At 43.8% G+C, this 22,471-nt stretch overlaps 1 protein-coding gene across 10 annotated transcripts in view; it reads left to right on the top strand.

The window, feature by feature from the left end:
- ppargc1a (peroxisome proliferator-activated receptor gamma, coactivator 1 alpha) overlaps positions 1-14,093 on the top strand; it is a 295,998-nt gene extending 281,905 nt beyond the window's left edge. For all 10 annotated transcript variants that reach the window (XM_074623007.1, XM_074623008.1, XM_074623012.1 and 7 more), the window contains 6 exons: positions 55-1,258; positions 3,610-3,702; positions 5,206-5,326; positions 7,029-7,150; positions 7,529-7,680; positions 10,985-14,093. In XM_074623007.1, the coding sequence (XP_074479108.1) occupies positions 55-1,258; positions 3,610-3,702; positions 5,206-5,326; positions 7,029-7,150; positions 7,529-7,680; positions 10,985-11,088 (1,796 nt within the window). In that variant the 3' untranslated portion in view covers positions 11,089-14,093. The remainder of the gene's footprint in view (positions 1-54; positions 1,259-3,609; positions 3,703-5,205; positions 5,327-7,028; positions 7,151-7,528; positions 7,681-10,984) is intronic.
- The last annotated feature ends 8,378 nt before the right edge of the window (positions 14,094-22,471 follow it).

Raw genomic sequence — 22,471 nt, forward strand, 5'->3', positions numbered from 1 at the left:
ATTTCTATTTTACTGCCCCCCTCCACCAACTGCTCTCTTTCCCTCCCGCTGCAGGTCTGACACCACCTACCACGCCCCCACACAAAGCCAGTCAAGAGAATCCTTTCAAAGCATCGCTCAAAACCAAGTTGTCTTCATGTTCCTCATCGGCCTTGGCATGCAAAAGAGCCAGGCTGAGCGAGTCGGGCCCCGGCGCTCTGGCCCCGGCCCCAGTCGCCTCAGGCGGGGGCCCCACCAGGAAGGGTCCCGAACAGACTGAGCTCTATGCCCAGCTGAGCAAAGCGTCCATCGCCCTACCTTACTCGGTCACCGCGGGGGGCGGCCTTGAGGAGCATCGCAGCACTAGCAACAATAAGCGGGCGGCGCCCCGCGGCTACAGTGACCATGACTATTGCCAAGCGTCGGCTAACGCTAAGAAGGACGGCGGCAACACAGCCACCGTTACCGTGACTACAGCGGCGGCGGAAATGACGCTCACGTCAGGTGCCACCGCTGCTCCCGCGCCTACTACTGCGGGCAAAGTGGAGGACAGGCATGTCGAATGTAAGGACTCAGCCATGCCGCCATCCTCATTATCATCTTCATCTTCTTGTTCTCCATCATCAGCTTCATGTGGTCCTTTGGCTAAGCATCAAAACGTTGTGAATGGAGAAGCAGCCCGGGTCCAGGAGTTAGGGAAGCAGACCCTTACACAGATCTCCTCACAAGAGGCCACTACTGACTGGGACCAACTCCACTCTTCTGCCATCAGCCGGAAGCTCCTGTGTGACCAGGAAATCAGAGCAGAACTCAACAAGCACTTTGGCCACCCCATACAAGCCCTTTATACAAAGGGTGGCAAGGAGAGAGAAGCAGGCAGCAAACCAAGTAAGGCTGCAGCCCCGAAGTCCCTCGAGGAGGGAGAGAGGCCGCCTGGCTCCAGCTCCCTGCACCCAGGCTTCCTGCCCTTCCAGGACGAGCTGGAGCTGGGCGAGGGCCGCGAGAGTCGCTTCCTCTATCCGTGGGAGGGAACCCCTCTGGACCTTCTCTTCGACTGCCCCCCCTGCTCTCCCTCGTGTTCCCCGCCATCCAGCTGCTCCCCTTCACGAGGCTCCGTCTCCCCACCGTCCTCCCTCCTCCTCTCGCCCAGCAGGCCTTTCTGCTGGACCAGCAGTGGATCCCGCTCCCGTTCTCGCTCCCAATCCGACTCCCGCAGCTCCTCCTCGCACTACCGGAGGCGCTCCCTCTCCAGTTCACCTGACAGACGCCCCACCTCCTGGTAAGTCATCTCTCACACGCACACACACTTCTTTTGGCTGAGCCTTGGCTGCTCCCCACCCATGCAGTTTATACAGGGCAGGGAGCTGGCAGGGGATCTGGCTTAGGAGTGTAAAACAGGCCTGATCAGTCGTCAGAGCTGGTGTCAGACAGGATAGACCCTGGAGACTCTCAGCATGGGTTCTTGACCTCCTGCTAGTCTTTAGCGTTGCAGGACAGATCTGGCAAGTGTTACACAAAGAGATTTAACAGGTGAGAGAGAGGTGGAATGGATTCTAACCGGGGATGTCAAAGAAACGGAAATTATTTTTAACGCCACTAATTTCCTTTAACACATTAACGCAACTTGTGATGTTTAGGTTGTAGCAGGGTCAGTTTTGAAGCTAGAGTGAAGATACTGGCACCATATCAAACTACAAAACCTAAAGAATCCATTGGTACCAACCATGTCATACTAGCTGGTCATGAAGGAGGTTCAATAACGCTCCTAACTTACATTAAATGTTGGCGAGGAAAGACTGGCATGGCCATTTTCAAAGGGGTCCCTTGACCTCTGACCTCAAGATATGTGAATGTAAATGAGTTCTAAGGGTACCCACGAGTCTCCCATTTACAGACATGCCCACTTTATGATAATCACATGCAGTTTAGGGCAAGTCATAGTCAAGTCAGCACACTGAGTTTGCCTTGTCATGATTTGAGCATATTTTTTATGCTAAATGCAGTACCTGTGAGGGTTTCTGGACAATATTTGTCATAGTTTTGTGTTGTTAATTGATTTCCAATAATACATATATACATACATTTGCATAAAGCAAGCATATTTGCCCACTCCCATGTTGATAAGAGTATAAAATACTTGACAAATCTCTCTTTAAGGTACATTTTGAATAGATAAAAAAAACGTGCAATTAATTGCAATTAAAGTTTGGAATCGATTGACAGCCCTAATTCTAACCGAATTGTGTGCAGTTGTTATGCCAACCAAATTCTGTCTTTTAAACCAGGTGGCACTTCAATATCTCTGAAGTGACAATGGGGGAAAAAAGATTAGTGGAATGGTCCCTAAAAAACACACAATGAACAAAAAAGAAACATGAAATGTGCTAGAGGCACTGGACTTTTGAAAAGTACGAGTTTTAATCTCTAGGCAGGGAGTTTTATTTGAGTGTCTTCCTAACACTCACCCCTCCTCACTCGCTCACTGGCTCACTCCTGCTTTTTGTTTGATGCCGGGGCTATTGTTTTAAGCGGCAGCTGTTGTTTTTACTGAGTGGCAAACCCTCCTCTTTCACATCCCCAGAGATGAAAGCCAAATCCAAGCTGTGGGAATGTAGTCTCAAAACCCCTCTCAAAAGAGACTGCTATCATCATAGCTCTGTGTGAGAACTACATTTCCCATGCTTCCCTTTGATCAGAGCTGAGGGGGTTTCTGTCGGGTTTGGTAGGAGAACAGAGGCGAACCGTGGTTACTGAGAAGGACGTGAGTAAATGAAGTTTGTCAGTAGTAGTCCATCGAGTGGCTCACAGTGCAGGACTCCACTGCAGCGACTCAGTTTGTTTGCCTGATTACTTAAAGGTCAGTTTACTCCAGAGAGCCAATAGAATCACTCCACTCTGCTTGAGCCCTTCATGTTCTTGTGCTCTACACCAGCTCGCTCACAAATTATACAGTAATGGTCTCAAGGCGCTCGATTCCGAATCTGACACTGACAAGCTTTCTGAAAACACTGCGCAGGGATCTTTGAAAAGCGACAGAACAAGAAGCTTGTTATATTTTCATGCAAGAAAAGATAAATAGAACTTCAGCAAAATAATTCTCAAAATCCCTCCTCTCCCCCGTTTCAAGTTTCCCAGCGTAAGATCCTCGATCTGTCCAAAACTGGCACTCCTTTGCTTCACTGAGCTTCCCAAACTTCTCTCCCCTCCATCATTCAGCTCTTCCTTCTTCAACAACACTTCAATAATTAAGCATCAAGAAGCTTAAGGAGTGCAGGGATATATACGAGCTCTGCAGTATTGACCGACTCCTCATACATAGATAGTGTGTGCTAGCTCAGGTGTGTATGAAAGTTCTGTAGAAAATCATGCACACTTACTGTGGGGCTGGATTAGGAGAATGCTTTTATGTGGAATTAACCCAGTTTCTGACGTCTAAATGAGTATCAAAGAGGTTAATTTAGTTCCCAAAGCCAAGAACAAATTAACCAAGGTGTCACAAGTTTGCAGGAGTCATCAGTACATAGTTTGATTTATTTAAACTTTTTTTCCCTCTGATGTGTGAGATGAACAGCATTCCTACAGTCGGTGTTGCTAAAAACATATATTTTCATGTTTAACATTTTCCCATAGGTCTCGTCACGTCACAGATCCAAGCACCCTTCGTTCCAGGACTCACAAGAGCCCCCACCATCAGTCTCGATCTCCTCTCAGCCGCAGGCCAAGGTGAGTCTTTGAAATGATTTAACCTCCAGTAGTTTACGTGTTATCAACCTTTGTTCGGTCGCTTTCTTCACGTTAGGACAAATGTTGATTCTCAGCAACTGCCTGGCCAGTGGTGGAATGTAACTAAATAACTCAAGTACTGTACTTAAGTACAATTTTGAGGTACTTGTACTTTACTTGAGTAATTCCAGTTTATGCTCCTTTATACTTCTACTGCACTACATTTTGTAAACCAATATTGTACTTTTGACTCCACTACATTTATTTGACAACATTAGTTACTATTTACTTTACAGATTTAGATTATTGATATATAATCAACTAATAATTATGATGTATTATTATCGGTTAAGCTACCCAGCAGTATATAAAGTAGTTGAAATTAGCTCCACCTTTACCAGCTGCCACATTAGAGATGAACACATTAATGCATCAATAATTACAACCCAGTGATATAATATATATGATTCTGAAATGGGACATTCTGAGTACTTTTACTTTTTTAAGTATATTTTGATGCTAAAACTTTTGTACTTTTACTTAAAAGTAAAATGCAGGACTTTTACTTGTACCAGAGTATTTTGACACTGTGTTATTACTGCTTTTACTAAAGTTAAGGAGTATTTCTTCCACCGCTGTGCCTGGCAACATTCAAAAGACCTCAGTGTAGTGTGCGAGGAAGCATGGCTGAATAACTATAGACAATTGACAGTTAACTTCCCCCTGCCACCACTCTGCGATTCGCTTTTCACATCAAGACCGACGCTTCTTTGCAGCCTGTCCCATCCACACGGGGGCCCCGTGACAAACATTCGGGGGGCGGATATGTTTAATTGATCATGTGTTATTGGACAAGTGACAAAAGCATCCCAAATCATACTGATGCACATTCCTACTTCACTGGTGAGTGTGGCGCTCCCAGCTGTATCAGTGTCTCTGTAGTTTTCTGTGAGCCACTGCAGAGGGGGGACCGCTCCATATGCAGAGAAGTACTGTCACAGTGCAGGAAGAGAGAGAGAGAGAGAGAGAGAGAGAGGGAGACTGACACCATCCCAGCGCTCCGAGCTGATTTGGCACCCACGGGCCTAATGACACCCGACAAGCCCAGAGAGTCGCTCATCAGTCGAAAACTTAACGGACACGTCTCGCGCTAGTCCGGGGTGGGGGAGAAAGTTGCACTTTCCTTCTTGATGAAGCCCTAACTAAGCAGAAAGTAATGACATGTGAAGTTGTGCTGACAGTTGCAGCTGCCTGGCTCCCCGACCGCGCTGCTCGCCGGCACTCCCGCGGGCCTCTCCTCGCGGGCTGCGCAATCATAGCGATGGCGAAGAGACGTCTTATTAACATGTCCATTCCCTTTTCCCTTTGAAACCGAACCCTCAGTAGTGAGATAATAAGGGGGACTGCTCCTCGGTGAATACCGGGAATTGTTCTTGATAGTCATCAACAGTGCACGTGAATTTTAGAGAACGGTGATGTCATACGTATTCTTTTTCTCCGCAGGTATGACAGCTACGAGGACTACCAGCACGAGAGGCTGAAGAGGGAGGAGTACCAGCGGGACTACGAGAAGCGGGAGTTCGAACGGGCCGAGCAGAGAGAGAGGCAAAAGCAAAAAGCAATAGTGAGTCACAAACGCCATCTCATTTCCTCCATCCTGACTTTTCCTGCCTGTTAAAAGAGCGCGTGCAATCACTGACTGTGGCACTACGCAGAAATCCCTGCCAACGCACACAAACCTCCCGCAGACACACACATTACTTAGGATGACACAGCCTCCAGCCCAGCGCCATGTGCCACCCTACTGAAAGAATACATACAAAGTGAGTTCCTGAATGATTCAGGCGACAGACTCTTCCTTTTTTTTTTATCTCCGGGTTGTGTATTTTTAACGTCTGCGTCGTCTGGAAACACTGTCGACTTTTATTAATCACACCACAGGGGCAAAATGTTAAAATAGTGGAAAGAGCAAGATGGAGGAAAGGACCAAAAAAAAAAGGAAACTGATTCTCTTGAGCTCTTTTTCTGTATCTATTTCAAAATGATGCAGCGAATATCACATTTCTTCTCCCATATCTCCGCTCTCCACGTTCCCAGTGTGAAATCACTCAGGTTTCCAGCAGGGCAACGCCGCCCGCTACCACCCGTTGATCAAGCACGCATTAAATGATGCAGTAATGCAAACGTGGCCTGGCATGCATACATTTTCAGAGATGGAAAAGACAAACAATTACGAGCAGCGAAGCTCAAGCTGTCAAATGAGGTTTGGGAGGCCAGGGATGTGAAAGCCTTCTGTCTGTCTGTCTCTGTTTTTGCCTCATTCTCTCTCACACACACACACACACACACACACACACAGGCAGCCCTCAGGGTGCCATCAAGAGAAGACCGCCTATTTATCAGTTGTCAGCAGCTAAACCCCTAATTCAGCAAATACTTTTTTTGTCTCAAACAGTATGTAAGCATTAAAGAGAGTGGAAAAAAAGCATAATCTGTAGTTAATTTGTATCTTTCTCAGTTACTCTATAAACGGGGCAAAGGTGAACTTTGAGTTTAGCACCAGGCAACTGATTTACTATTACTACTACCCTCCAGACAGCATTCAAAATTTCAACGGGCCTCAATGGACTCGCCCCTGTAATGGCAAATGAATGAATAAATAAATAATACTAGTGATACGCTATAGCCCCAAGCTTGTGCTGCATTGTATGATTAGCATATGCAATTAAACTACTCAAACGCCATAATTGCAGCCTGGTGCAGTTTGTTCCTAAATTATTCCGCTGCGACCCCCGCGTCCTCTGAGGTTGAAGCAAATGCACGTTTCTTGCCCCGTGGCTCTTAATGCTCCCTCTCTCTTGGATATGAATAACTGACCATGCTGTGAGTTTGACTCCCATGTTGGAGGGAAAGAAAACAGGCTTCTCTGACATATGGCTGAGTCACCTCGCAGCTTTATTTTTAGTTCACAAAAAGAAGAAGAAGAAGCAGCCTCAAACTTAAGACATGGCATCATTTGATAAAAATCACTCCGCCTCTGGTTGATGAGTTGCAGAGAGAAAGAGGAATTGTGGTGCCAAGGCAGACGACTGAAGGCGCCTCCGACTCTATCAGATAACAGGAAGCAGGGGCTGAACCAATCACAGAGGAACACAACAGACAGACAGAGGAGAGGGACAAAAAAAAACGGGGGGCCGAAAAGTCAGCTGCTGTATCCACAGGAGTGATCAAGACCAATTCATTAGGGCTCGGTGAAGAAAGAGAGGGGAAACAGACTCCCCCTTTTAATCTCCTTCCTCCGCTCTGTCTTTCCTCTTAACGAGCAGGAGGAGAGACGGGTGGTGTACGTGGGGCGACTGAGGTCCGACTGCACCCGGACAGAGTTGAAGCGCCGCTTTGAAGTCTTTGGCGAGATTGAAGAATGTGCGGTGAACCTGAGGGACGATGGGTAAGGCCCCAGGGCTTTCTGTGCATGTGTGTGTGTGTGTGTGCATCTATATGGTAGTCTGGTATTAGTGTAGGGAACGTTTATTTGACCATTCCTAACCTCTGGATGTCATGTAATACATAAAAAAAAAATCTTCTGCTGTAACTGTTGAGCAAAGGGCGAGTGTAAAACAGAGGTTTTTGCAGTCTCCGAGCGTCTCCTGCTCCATCTAGTTCTTAGCCTGTGGAGCCCCAAAGATACACTTTTATTGATTCTCTTTTGCATATAAATAGCGTGATCGTCATCTAAGACAAGGCCCCCCCCCCTCCCTCCCCACTGCTCAGTTATTGTTGCCCCACAGCACCCGCTCTGACGTATCCATTTTCTATTCTCGACCAGGGACAATTTTGGCTTCATCACGTACCGCTACACTTGTGACGCCTTTGCCGCCCTTGAGAACGGACACACCTTACGCAGGTCAAACGAGCCCCAGTTCGAGCTGTGCTTCGGCGGACAAAAGCAGTTCTGCAAATCGCATTACACAGACTTGGGTAAGTGCAGCTTTTTTGTTGTTCTTCTCCATCAGCCCCCTGCGGTCATGCGGCATATTTGCGTAGCTGGGAGGACTTGTCAGAGAAAAGAGAGGGGGGGAAATCAAAAAGATCAAAAGAGACCCATCTCTGTGCTGCTAACAACTCTTACAGCTCTGAATGTGTCCACCAGGCATTCGTGGCTCAAAAGGGCGAAGAGAGTTCAGAGGTCAATCTGTGAACGTACCAAGAATAGAGCTCCATTCCCTCTCTGCGTGTAGCCGCACACTCCATTACTCATGTGGACATGAGATGCTTGTTTCTACTTTGTTGATATGAAGACATTAGGGAGAGAGATGGCACTTAAAAGCATGTGTGCAGATGTGTTTGCATCTGCTGTTGCATATATGTGTGCAGGAATCACTTTTAAGAGCAGCGGCGAAGAGGAGGGAGGAGTAGAGATGAGGAGAAAAGGCGCTGTAGAAGAAAGAGATGAGGTGAGGAAGAGGAAGGTGGGAGCAAGGTTAAGTCCCAGCGAACCCCCTCCTCCCTCTAGAGGGAGCTTCCATCTGTTGCCAGCTGTTGCGGCGCAGAAAGGAGGTAGAGCCTTGATGTGGCAGGTAGGGGCCGGTCATTTACTTAAAGGGAGGGGGAGCATACCTACTTATGCGCACCTACTGCCTTTGTTGGGAGTCGGTGGGGGGGGGGCGGGTCGTGGCAGTATAGCAGAATTCATCTAGCGTGAGTGTCTCCTTAGAGTAAACATGCATGTACTGTATGTACATAGCTTCTATATTGATCAGATACAGAAATCTGTACTCAAATGGATATGCAGCTGAAGGTTGAACGGCATATAAATAATGCAAGATATCTATGAAATGCAGGCTTTTTTTTTTCTGGCATGATGTTTCACGTGAAGAAAAAAACTTTCCTCTTGTCTGTTAGTTGCACAATTATACTGGTGGCAATAATTGAGCAGCCATATTGAAATTTAAAAGGGGACCTATTGTGATTTGTGCTTTTCCCCTTTCCTTTAGTGCGTTATATAGTTACCAAAATACAAGTATGCACCTGAAAATGAGCATAATAGATCCTCTTTAAGTAAGAGGTGCCCCATTATGTCAAGTGTTGCACACCCACAAAAGATCCTCCACTTGATGATGACATGTAAGATAGGTATTGACTCTCGCATCCGCAGCCAGTTTTTTCCTCTGGCATTTATTTACCAGCAAAGCAGGAGGTCAGGAATGCATAATGCACTGCTACAAGAGGGTCAACAGGTCACCGGAGAAAGAAAAAGAGCACTTTCCTCAATAAATGAAGCGGTTACTATACATTTTCAAAGCACATGCTCGAAGCTATCAGCTTTTTAAAGAGGGGACATGATGAGAAATTGACACACAGAGAAACAGTTGCTAATCCTAAAGCCTTGAGGATAGACATTATGCCGAGATTGACTAATCAGTCTACTGGAATGGAAAGGCCTTCATTCGACCGCCTCTTTGTCAGGAACAGGCTATTTTGGTCGTCCCCGTACTGATAGCGCAGGATAAAGAGATTGAGAGGAAGGGAGGATCTTATAATAGTGTGGTATCCGAACCGTCTTCTCAATCTTGTAGGCTCTCGCGTCTTTTTCTGTGTGTTCGGAGACACTGTCCATTAGTTTTAAGTAGAGCGCCGGGGTGTTTTTCATCCCTCAAGGTGCGCAGCGTGACACAATCCAGCCCTCGGCCATTGCATTAGATCACGACTGGCGTCTTCTAGCTGCCACGGTCATTCCCATTTCTCAAAGCTCGTGGAGTGTGCTGCTGGGCCCTTTGGGGGCCCCATTTGTGAAGCTGTCTGTTGGCGGAGATAAGATACTCTTTATGTATTATCAGGTTGATCAGGAAAAATGGGACACATGAGAGATGGACCGACGGAAGGATATGCTTTCACATGTGTTGCCACCATGTGAAATAAGGCACTTTTTTATGACCAAACTATTTGAATTCTTTAGTAGTAGTTACTATGTAAACATGCAGTTATGGATTGAAATGTTTTTACCTTTAAAGGGGACACATCATGAAAAACTCACTTGTGTCTACCAACCCACAAACTGTGAAATATGACAACCCAGTCAGTTTTTTGTGGGCTGCCTCAATCAGAAAACATGTGATCCAACAAGCCAATCAGATTTGGTTCCCCTTCCTATGTCACATGCAGGCTCATTACAATATATATATAATCCAATCAGAGCAGGGTTTCGGCAGGGTTTCTTAAAGAGACAGGCGCTAAAACAGAGCGTTTCAGACAGAGGGTGAATACAGGTATATTCAGAAATGAGCATGACATGTCCCCTTTAAGTCCGACTAGTCTGGGCACATAGTAGGCTGTGCGTTATCCCGTATTTTAGGGCTGTCAAAGTTAACGCGATAATAACGAGTTAGCGCAAATCCGTCACCAATTTCTTTAACACATTAACACAATCTGTATTTCGGAGGTTCTAGCGGGCTCAGTTTTAAAGCTAGAATGAAGATACTGGCATCATATGAAACTAGAAACGTAAGGAATCCATTGGTACCAACCATGTCATACTAGCTTGTCGTGAAGGAGGTTAAATAACGCTCCTAACTTGCACTAAATTTTGGCGAGGAAAAAGTGGCATGGCCATTTTCAAAGGGGTCCCTTGACCTCTGACCTCAAGATATGTGAATGAAAATGGGTTCTATGGGTACCCACGAGTCTCCCCTTTACTGACAGCTGTTGTTGTCTGTTGGGCTTGAGTTTGCCATGTTATGTTTTGAGCATATTTGTATGCTAAATGCAGTACCTGTGAGGGTTTGTTTTGTGTTGTTAATTGATTTCCAATAATAAATATATACATACATTTGAATAAAGCAGCATATTTGCCCACTCCCATGTTGATAAGAGTATTAAATACTTGACAAATCTCCTTTTAAGGTACATTTTGAACAGATAGAAAAATGTATGATTAATTTGCGATTAATCACGATTAAATATTATAATCGATTGACAGCCCCTATTTTATTTTTTAAGTTCATCAAATTTTGATGTTTGACAACAATACACTCAAAGTAGCAAAACACAGGGAACAAATGATTGTCTTTTTTCAGGTAGATACAGATCTGAAAAATCTCAAGCCCAGCAGCAAAGTAACTCTGAGATTAACACTGAGCTCCACATGACCGAGCGATACTGGCGTTTAGACTGTATATGCTGTGACCGTAAAGTTTTTTCTGAACACAAATCTTGTTTATGTGCATTTTCAAAGAAACGCTGCTCTGCTCAACTCTAACCACAATCCTTTACTTGCCGCTTTCAGACTCCCACTCGGACGACTTTGATCCAGCCTCCACAAAAAGCAAGTATGACTCCATGGATTTTGACAGCTTGCTGAGGGAGGCCCAGCGCAGCCTGAGAAGGTAACCGGTTCAGTGGCACCTGCCGTCTGTCACAAAGAGGGACTTCTGATACCTCACTGTTGTCTCTCGCTCCTTTGCCGACGAGACTACCAGAAGTTTTACACTCTATGTCATAGAGTATATAAAGAATAAGTCTATAGACCTATATCAATATAAATGAATATATCAAAAATAAAGTTTACATGAACATAGCTGCTGAAGAAGCTGGGAAGAGACGTTGCATTCTGGGAAAGCCAGTGAACCCTCATAACCTGGTGCACAGGTTTGGTGCACTCTACTGCTGTACAACCATCAGTGAAAGAAGAAGAAAAAAAAAACTTTCATGATTTTTTTTTTTCTCCAAGCACTACAAAGCCCACAATTCTTTGGGGGTGAAAACATGCAGCTTGTTCAGCCAGATTTGTTTTCTTTTGCTGTTGATTTTTATTCTTTCTTTTGAATCTGGTGTTTGGATCTAGTGTTACAAACAAAAGTATAGGGAATTGTATCTTGGAGGTAAAATTCTCAAGGTAACATTGTTGTCTACATTTTAAGGAGAAATGTAGCCGTGTATTTACAAATACTATAAAAAGGAATATTTTTTATTTTATGTACATATCGGATAAAGTTCTTTATTTGTTACAGCTATGCACTGTAAAACGCAGCCTTTTTTAAAGATGAGGAGACAATTTCTTAATTCAGAATGTCGATCTGTAGTAATTACAATACTGTAAAACATATTGTACACCTACATGATGTTTAGAAGACATGCTATGATTGTAAAAAAAGAAAAAAAGATGTGTCCGACTGCTCATTTTGAGGGAGCATGTGAACAAACGTCCTTTTTTAAGTTATTTTGTTGGGGAAAAAAACAGTCAACCATGTATAGTTTTCTCTGTTTATAACGTTTCTCAATCAGTGTTTTTGCTTATACAACCAGTGTAAAATGCATTTTTAACGTGTTTTTCATGATTGTAAAAAAAAGGTACCCCATTTTTTTATTAATTATTTCTGAAGCAATCAATATATACAGTATATATATACATATATGTACAGTATATATGCAATTTGATTTCATTGCTTTGTACGGTTCTCCTTTTGATTACCTTCAGTGAAAGACGAGCATTCAAATCTTTTCAATCACATATTTATCTATTTATTTTAATATTTGAATCAAGACTATTTATGGGCTCCATTATGACATGGCGTACCTCACGGGATTTATTTCCTGTTTATGTTGTCCTTTCGATTTGTGTTATTTAACTTCCAATCACTAGACAGGGTGTACAATAAACGCTTTGGTGGGGATAATATTACCTTCTATGCCTTTCCAAAACAATCAAAAACATTCAGTGAATCACTCCAGCAGTCAGCCCCCTCATGGTTTTTAGTGATTTCATTCTGTCTCCACTATCAGTCCCATCTGCAGCACGTCGCTGGGTTTTTCTTTCCACACACACACACACACACACATACACACAAACACCAGAACATGAAGCAATAAAATGATTTAGCAGGAATTTTTGTTGTACCACTGTAAACACTTTGTTGTCATCGCTCCACTCACGCTTGATTATGTGAATGCCAAACAAAAGTTTACAATTTCCTTTTCCTGAATTTTTTAAAGATCTTGTATTTGATGTACAATATATATATATATACATATATATATATGTATGTGTATATATATACAAAATGATGATACTACTAATATTTACAATAATTACGAGATGATTAATAATAATAATGATAATAATATAAATGAAAGAAAAAACTATATAAAAAGCAATAAATTATTTTTCAGAGTTGTATTTTAGCTCCTATTGTTGTGTGATTTTTGGACTTGACCCATTACCCAGCCGCTGGTTAGCTAGGATGACTCCATTCCAGTATCTTGGCATTTCATCGCCGTGACATATTACCCCGTGCGGTAAACACTTGAATGTCCCCCCGCCTCCCGCCTCCCGCTCTTCCCTTTAAGATGTAATTGAGTCTCTGTGATTGTAATGCACGCATTACCTTGTGACATCTGTGCAAAACGTGACTGACTCTTAACTCCGCCCTGTGCGTGCGTGTGTGTACGGCGTGCGTGTGTGTGTGTGTAAAAAACGTGTCGAGTTGTTTGTTGTGTAGTGCATGGCTATTACAGGATGACAGTCGGTACGGTATATATACCACTTTGGATATCTGCCTCTCAGCTGTCTTAACTGGCAGATTTTAAATGACATTCTATAAGCCTAGAGAAAACTACTCAACGATGTATCGCATGCCGCACCACCGGCCCCCTTCCACCCGCCCCGCCCTCACTCACAGTCCAGATATCACAGCGCCGTCGAAACATGACATAAAAGGTAACCTTGCGGTTTCTGGTTCAATTAATATCCCGTTTCTAGCCTGAGCCAAGTAATGAGAGAAGCAGGTTCCATCACAGGAAGGAGAGAAAGCTTTGCTGATCACAGGCGTCCCTTCATGGAGTTTGACTGTGGAGACAAGAAACGGCTCGTTTTTATGATGCAAAGAGGCAAAAATTGGTCGAGGGATGGATTTAAAAAAAAAAAAACTAAAAAAAACCCTTACCTGTGTTTTAAGGCATTGTTTTACTTTCTTGCTGTCTGTATCGCGTTTGGGTAATGGTGTCGTGTCCCATTTGATAGATGTGGCTTTAATCATTGTAATAAAAAAATGCTTTGTAAATTGCCTAGAGTAGCAATATATTATAACACCTTATGGTTCAAATTTCAAATGTGGCGGACTTTTTAATAATGTGACCTACTGAGGACTTTGCCACTGCTTAAACGTTTGTTGGGTAATTTTTTTTGGAAGGACAATATGTGTACGAGTGTGTGAATGTGTGATTTTAGGCAGGTATGTGAGTGTGTGTGTGTGTGTTTGGGGTGGGGGAGGGGGTCGCTATGGGATGTTACCTGTTTGTGTCCTATCCACGTTGCCTTCTGCCAAGTCCTTACCAATGCCTTTGTGGTTCTACCTATTGTACGACTTTCTTGTGAATTTCATTTTTTATGTGCAATTCTCATCAGCCTCACCATGCCAATAAAGGGAAATGTGTTTGAAAAAAACCAAAAAACCTTTCTTTCTTTTAGTGGCTTCCCTATTATCTCCCTTTCCTTGTGATGAATGTCCCAGCGCCTTGGAATGATTGTGATTACTATCAACGAGACATCCTTGAAGATTTTTTTTAAAAAGTTATGAAAACAATCCATGTTGTAAATTCACAATAAATCCATCATCCCCTCCCTCTTTGCGCTTACATATCAAAGTGTCGAATGAAAGCAGACTGACGCGGGAGAAATGACACGAGCCCAGCCTCAGCACATCTGTCTCTCCCTCTGAAGTTTCTCCCCTAATAAAGAAACTCGGCTTAATTCAGAGCAACTTCCCTCTTTGATATTCATATCACCTGGGAGAGAGAGCGCTGTAGTCTTTGTCTGTGTCCACAACTTGACTCCACACCATGAGCCTGCAAGTTAATTAAAAAGTTGGGGGGAACAATTTCATTAGCGCGATGGAGAGCTATAGTGAGTTGATGGTGTGCTTGATATTCAATGGGGCTTCATTATGACTATCGCCTTTTTCTTTAACACACATCTTAGCCTGGGAGAACACACGGCTTCCACCGTTTTTTGTTTTTTTACTGGTGTGAAGAGAAATATGGGAAGAATGTGCATTAAACTTTAAGGTTGGGGGTCTGATTGTGTTTTTTATTAAGGCCGCTGTTTAGCCCCGGAGAAGAGAGCGGCTGGCTTTCATTTCGGCTCAGCTGCCGCATTACAGCGGGAGGTCTCCTTCTGCTTGCCCTTTCCACAGAATGAAACTGTCCCTGGAAATCTCCCCGCTCCCTGTCGCCTTTTTCCTCTCCCACCTCTCTCGTTCCATCACGATACGATGGCTTTTTCTTTTTTATCTGTTATGTGTCTTTTTTATTATTAACCAGCAGATAAGCAGCTATCTCTACTCCAGTTGGGGAGTAAGTAGTAGCCTTGGAGATAATGGGGTTTGATGGGGCTGGGCTCTCTGTGGGGACAAACACCGAGATGTTGCCGCTGAGTTGTGTAGCGCTGTATTTTATTTGGCATCTCGCTGTGTCCGCTGTGTCGGATGCTGTTGAAATCCTGAAAATGGCACCCGACTATTCCGCCTTTGTTTCCAGCTATGTGACGAGAATGTGTAAATGGTTGGTATTTTGGCGGCCGAGGAGCAGCGGAGAGCAACTTGAAAATGCTGCACAATTCTGGCAGCTCTTTTATGAGGATATCACCCGTCTACAGTAAGCAGGTTAGGATGTGGAAAAAAGCACTCTTTGATAATAAGATTAGACTACCTGAGACTAGTTAATTAAAGCCTGTGGGGTGGAACATGAGCGATCCTACCAGTAATTTACTATCAAGAACTCTTTTTTTAAAATTCAGCACAAGATGCATCAAGAGTACAAATTCCCCTTCTGTATCAATAGAGAACAACTGACACTGAAGCAACAACATTTATCTCCGCTTCTATCGCAATAATTAAAGTTAGGTGACACTGATTATCTCCGACTACAAGGCTGGCAGAGAGAATAAAAACAAGATTATAGGCGTAGGATTAGGGAGCTGTTGGCGGTGACGGAAAAACATCAAAGAAGTGATGCCAGGATGTGACGCTGCGTCTTGCCTCTAGTGTCCCTTCAAGGTTTCTCTTCGCTCAACTCCTCTCTCTCTCTCTCTCTGTCCCTCCTGTAGCCTTTTATTTTTAGTTCGTATAAGCTGAGTGTGTAATATCGACGTGTTGCCAGGCAGAATTAGGCGCTCGAGTGAAGCGAAACCGACGAGACTTTGCCAGAACTGGAGGAAGAGGCGACATCATGAAACGTCATGATATCATGACTGCGATGGCTGCGGGCGAGACGCTGTTCCATTTCCATTCCAATCAGATTGCAAACTGGGGATGATTGGTTAAGTCAGATGGCCGGGGTCACATGACAAATTGGCTCTCACTTTATCATAAAAAAATATTTCCTGCTGCAGTGCCATCATTTTGACTGAAAATGTGTCCCCCATCATCTCAGAAAGTGATGAATCCGAACAGAATGAACCACTACACATTTGCTCCCATTTATCGAAATGCTTCTTTGTTACCGCCATTTTTTTTCCCGCCTTACAAGCCTTTTATCGTATGCCACCTTATGGGAGAAGATAATGACAGTGCTATTAAAATCGCAATCTCCCTATCCGGCATTCTAGTTTCAGCACTTTCTGCTGTTAAAGAGTAATGAGGAACAGAAGGACAGTATTCTTCTTCCCCCCAAACTATCAACTTTGGGGACTGAATGTATTCTTCGCGAGATAATTAATGGCTACAGACAAATGGTGGTTGATTGAGCGACTCATCCCTCTATTTTCAATCACCATCTGCTGTGTGTTGCTGGCAAAAAACAATGTTAATTACCTCAAGTGTGCCCAAGACGTGGCGTATTAATTAGAACAACAAAAAAAAGGGAAACCTAAAAGATTCCAGTGTTTTAGTATCTGTAATGATGTGCGCGCGTTCGTATAGATTTTGTTGATGGATTCGCACAGGAACCCGATCAAGAAGGCAATCATTTGGTGATTTGGCCTTTTGATCATTTACCAACAGATCAGTGTTGCATTGACGTGCTTACCTGCTTCCTGTGCCTCGAGGCCATGGAAGGCCTTTAAGAATGCTGGGGCTGGCAACTGTCTGCCACACAGAAGGGACATCAGCAGAAAGATGAATCTCCAGTGTGACCGCGGGGACAGCCAGCTGACAGAGAGCGTTAGGGCTCCGGATGCAGACGGTTGGGCTTTTTCACCTGACCGGAAAAAAAAAAAGGAAGACGGAGAGAGGAAAGAGACGGAGCGGGACTGACTCAACGTGACAAGGCTGCAACGGCGCTCTTTGGGCCAAAAGCTGTGATGGCACCCCTGCAGACGCTCCTCCGTCCCCTTTCGCTCCCAGACTCCCCAGTGTGCAGGTGGCGAGAGCGGATCCTCCTGATAGGCCCGGGCGTCACGGTGCCGTCGCTAACGAGCCGATGTGGAGAGCAACATGTAAATGTGATGATGGGAGCAGCATATCATCGGTTATTATTTGGCAATCACGGTGTAGCATCAATAACAATTAGCATAATTTCCATGACTTCAGTACTTAATGACTCCATTCAAAATACTGACAAATCAAATATGCTTATTTCCTTCATACAAATAGGTCATTTACAGTCTGTTACAGACTGGATTAAGAAGTACCGCAAATAAAAAGTAGCACGAGACCTGAATTACAAAATGACTTCATTCAGTTTACACAGGCCTAAACACCTCTTAAATACGTCACCTTTGTCATCAGTCATCATCTTTTTTTGCTTGTGACCTCTTTAAATGAAACAATGAGCAGTTTAATCAGAGAGTTATTCCCTCTTCTCAGACATTTGTATTGTATTTGAACCATTTTAGAGGCCTGAAGAGATACAGGCTGGTCTCATGCACCGTTCGTTGCTAAACCTACGAAAAGTAATGCACCGTAATCCATGTAATTGTGAACCAGGAAGTATAACGAGCGACAAACGCCATGTTGGGAGGTCAGGATGGATGGTGGGGCAAAAAACACCAGACTGTCACCCAGGAGACAGGCGTTCGTACCCTGTGTGAAGCCAGAAGTCAACGTTGATTTATTTGTCACAGAACTTTCGTACTTAAGTGAAACCACTTCCGTAGTTATTTTAACACAAACCACGATCTTTGCCTAAACCTAACAAAGTAGTTTTGTTGCCGCCACGTAACTTCTATACTTAAGTTGCGCCACTTCATAGTTATTTTAACACAAACCACGATCTTTTCTGAAACCTAACTAAGTCGTTTTATTGCCTAAACCTAACCAAGTTGTTTCCTGTGAAGACAAGTTTATTTTGAAAAGACTGTATGCATGTAACAAGCAGAAATTGACACGTGTTGCTGGACATTTGTCGGAAAATGCACAAAAAATTAGGAATACCTTTTCGTGAGATATACGAACCATTGTATGAGGATACGTTGAGAGGTAATGTATACATAGTATTTCACAGGAACAAACAAAAGATTATTGAAAAAAAATGTTTTTGTGTTTCAGAGTTTTTCTTATTATTTCAGCTGACGACCACTCATGGGAGTCTCGACCCCCAGTTTGGGAACCGCTGCTTTGGAAAGTACAAGGCCAGCTCTCTATTTTTTCCCTTGTTATTTAAACTGTCCCACACTAGTTGGATCTAGGCTTCATAATGGCTCCATTCAAGCATTCTTGACAAGATGGCTTGGAAAGAGAGAAAAGCTGAGTGCTCTCTCTCTCTCTATGTATTCCCTCTCGCTGTCTCTCTCCCTGTCTCTCTCTCTCTCTTATCTGCTCCTTGTATTTTTTTGCAGAGTGGTCCTGGCGGATCGCGGAGTTGTGTCTAAATCCAGTTCCCAGCTACTTAGCCCCCACCCAGCCCACTCACTCTGACACAAGGGCGCAAGAGAGCATCTCTCCCTCTCTCTCAGACCCCGGCATGAACCCATGTATCACACAGCAAGCCATCACAATACAGTAGAATGGGCACATGGACAGTTATTGTTTGTTTGCACTATTTATGTCAATGTACAGACTGCGGCAAATGGCACCGTAATGCAATCATTCATTCTTTCCATCCTGCGCTCCCGTCCATTAGGCTAATGATATTCTGCAACCGTCCCGGGTTCCCTGGCTGTTGAAATCATGGATGTGAGAAGTAGGGAGACCACTGCTTAATTGGACGGCCATGATCAAATTCCAGTGTCTGGAAGCATCTGCCCTGTAGTGCCCTTGAGCAACAGACAGAATTCCTGGCAGCTCCGAGAAAGGCTGTTCTTGTGATGTGACCAACGTGTAGAACGTGGATAGCAACAGGAGATCAATAAACTATCAAAAAAAGGAGGGTTGATGCTGTCTGTGCTCCTTATCATTTCAAAGCACAGATGCACCTTCAGTGACATTAACTCTCCATTTAAAGACCACAGCTTCTCTGAAAACAGTCCATCTGAAAAATGACTATCTGCAGCAGCACAAGGTTCAATTGTTACAGCAACAGAAAACAGGGCAGAGAAGTGTTTTTGTCATTTAACAAGAGTCTGCGGCCACGCTAGCAGCTCTGTGAGGCTGTACCTAGTATGAAAACACTAACATGCTGATGTGTATCAAGTATAACGTTAGCCATATTCACCGTTCATTGGCTGCTGACGACTGGATGACGAAGTGTTGTTAAATAACCAGTGTGTAGGATTTGGTGGCGTCTAGCGGTGTGGTTGCAAATTGCAACCAACTGAATACCACTCTGGTCACCCCACCCAATCCAAGACTGCGGTAACGTGAGCCGCAGAGTACAAACCGTGGTAACGCCGGGGTATCTTTCAGAACCTTCGCCTCACCTACTTTAGGAGCGATGAAATTCAGACGGCAGCTGGCGTTACCGCGGTTTTGCACTCGGCGGCTCACGTTACCTCAGTTTCACAAGCGTGTCAGAGAACTACGGTGGCCTTCAGGTAATGTAAAAATGGGGGGAAAAAAACAAAAACCCTCTCTGTTTGGTTTGTCCATGCGGTGTTAGGTTTGTCCGTTCTGCGCTACTGTAGAAACATGGCAAAGCAACGTGGCGGACTCTGGGTTGTGGCTTGAAGGTTAAACGCAACTTGCGAAACTCTTGCAAGGTTAAAGTTAGGCATTGACCTCAGATAGTTAAGGTTAGTATAGGTCGTCGGGCAGCGACTCTCGCAAGAGTTTTTCCAAGTTTTCGCAATTTGCGGGTTACCTTCTAGACACAACCCGTGAAAAGGACCCGCTCCCTGTTTAGATATGAAGGGCTCATTCTAAGGTAACAAAAACACAACGATTCATAGTTTCAGCTGATTATACACTATTGAAAACATAACTATGAATATTTCTGCTAATAGATCCCCCTAAATCCTACACACTGGCCCTTTAAGAGGAGAACACAAGCTACATGTTGCAGTTTCCGTGCTGACATACAACCTAGAAATGAAAACAGAAATGACCACAGTATGTTGAGTCTCTTTGATTCTCCCCTCTGATACATAAATAGCATCAAGGCAAGGCGATGTCCTGTCAAATTAATTACTCATTATCGCCATACATCCTTTTAATCCCCATTTTGTGGGCACCATTACAGCTGAAATGCCAGAGTTATCCCAAAGCATTACAGATCATTTTGTAATGGAGCCGTCCTCTGTTTGGACTGTCAAACATTTCAGCCCAAATCGTCCTGACTAAAGTGCATTAAAATGCACGGACAGTTGAGCTATAATTACCGGGCAAAAAATACCCCGTGCCTTAATCCACATGGTAATAACGCAATTAAAGTGGTGTTTCTTGGACTTGGTAATCTTCTGTGACAAGGCTTACAATTCAATTAACCCCGTTTTAACACTTTGTTTCAACTTCCTGTGAGGCTAATTTGCTTTAAACTTACTTCAGTTGCTATAATTACGCCTTAAGAAATGGCCAATTTCTGAATTATCAGTTGTTTATGACGGTGAAGAAGTGATTTTCAGCAGACTGGATCTGCTTTTATCCAGCGGGACGCCCTGAAGGGAATTTCTTGAGTTTGGCTCCTAACAGAATGATAGCTTTGTCATGTATTATAATGTTGGGTCGGCTTTATTGACTTGTTGGACTCATACAAAATGAATTGACCTGCTCCAGAGCTGGAATCATACTCAATCACCAGTAAAATCCAACCTCAATATTATTTTATTTAGAAATCGCTTATTCTTTTCCCTCTGATTCTGTGCTCTGTAAAGTGTGATGCATCCATGATGAGAGGGAGTTTCAACCTGATACAATTTGCGATAATCTCAGAGTACAACCGGAGCTCCACTCCTCCTGACATCTACCAAAGCCAGCCACGGATCTAACCCATTTAATCACTCCTTTCTTGTTCTCTCTCTGAGCTCATGCTGGCTGTGACATATTGAGCCGGCAAACTTTCCATGTTCTCCCAGAGAAGGTCATTGGGCCAGGCCCAATCTAGCCTCTGAAACTGAGCCAAGATTTCCACTGCTGTCGTTCAGATTAGTATTAGACGTGAGCGCCTTTCCTAAGCAAATCAGACAGTGTGAAGGACGGAACCGTTCTTCCATTCAAGCACGCCTGCCTCTTGTTAAAGAGAGACAGGGCAATAAGTTGTAGGACAAAGGGAAGTTTGTGGGGAAGTCTTCGCATTTCATGAATGCTTATTTTTAAATGTGACAAGCCGGTTCGCCATGTTAGATTAGAAGCAATTGTATTACGAGAACTATAGGAGCTGTCTCTGGACATAATGTATGCCAGTTTGTGAAAAGCAGCAATACATATAGGCATTATTCTTAAAGCTGTGAGTAATTTGTCTTTTGACAGCTTTTCATGTTAAATTCTGGTCACGTGCTTGTTCCAAGAAGTGTGGTTTTATTCGCAAGTGAGGTTTGCTGACATTTACTTTTAAGACAATTTCATAGCAGACCATCTTGTTCCACAATCGCATGCAGGTTTTTTTTCTGTGGTGACACCGGTGCAGCCAGGCACACACTGTATTGAATGCTGACACATGATACAAGGGACATCAGGATCTAACATTCGCTGCTAAAGGACAACGCGGGACACACAGTGTTCTGTGCAGATATGTGAGCACAGCACGCTGTGTCTGCACTGTGAATTTGACACCATTTTTGGGGTATGAAACGCGACATACTGTAATTCAAGAGTTTTTTGTTGCGAGCTCGAACAAATTCGGCGGATGAATTGGTATTGATTCAGCTCCGTAACACTTGGAAGGACAAACTTGCACCTGGACTCAATCAACGTTGATTGGAGAGTGGCAACATGCCCACATGCACAGCACAGCACAGCTGATAGGACACACGATCCAGTTCTGCACAGGAGAAGTTAATACTCAAACTTCCAGACTTGTAACTAATGTTGCCATTCATAATTTCATATTTAACTTGCAACTATCCAGAAGCATGATATGACTCATCTCACACATCAGCTGAGAGCTAAGCAGGAAGCTTCTATATGATCAAGACCTTTAAGTTAGTTGTGCATTTATGTGATTTTTATGCGCAGTGGGTGGCCTCACATAGGGCTTGGTACTGTTTCGCAGATTTTTTGTGGCTTAATTTGAAATATTGTGTCAGTTATTCAAATCCCCTGTCGTTTGTTTGGTCTTGGATTACTGCTTATCCTGATATCACTGAGGGGTTCAATTCAAATTTTTGCTTCAAAACCCTCATGTATGTATTTGCTATTTGTTTTTGTAAGGACAAACATTTGGGTAGCATTGTTTCAGCAAAACATGTTGGTTTTGTTAGGTAAACAAGATTAAAAATTTCTATTTTGTCACTATTAAAGAGGACCTA

The sequence above is a fragment of the Sebastes fasciatus genome, chromosome 22, assembly GCF_043250625.1.
Source record: "Sebastes fasciatus isolate fSebFas1 chromosome 22, fSebFas1.pri, whole genome shotgun sequence".
Lineage (NCBI taxonomy): Eukaryota > Metazoa > Chordata > Actinopteri > Perciformes > Sebastidae > Sebastes > Sebastes fasciatus.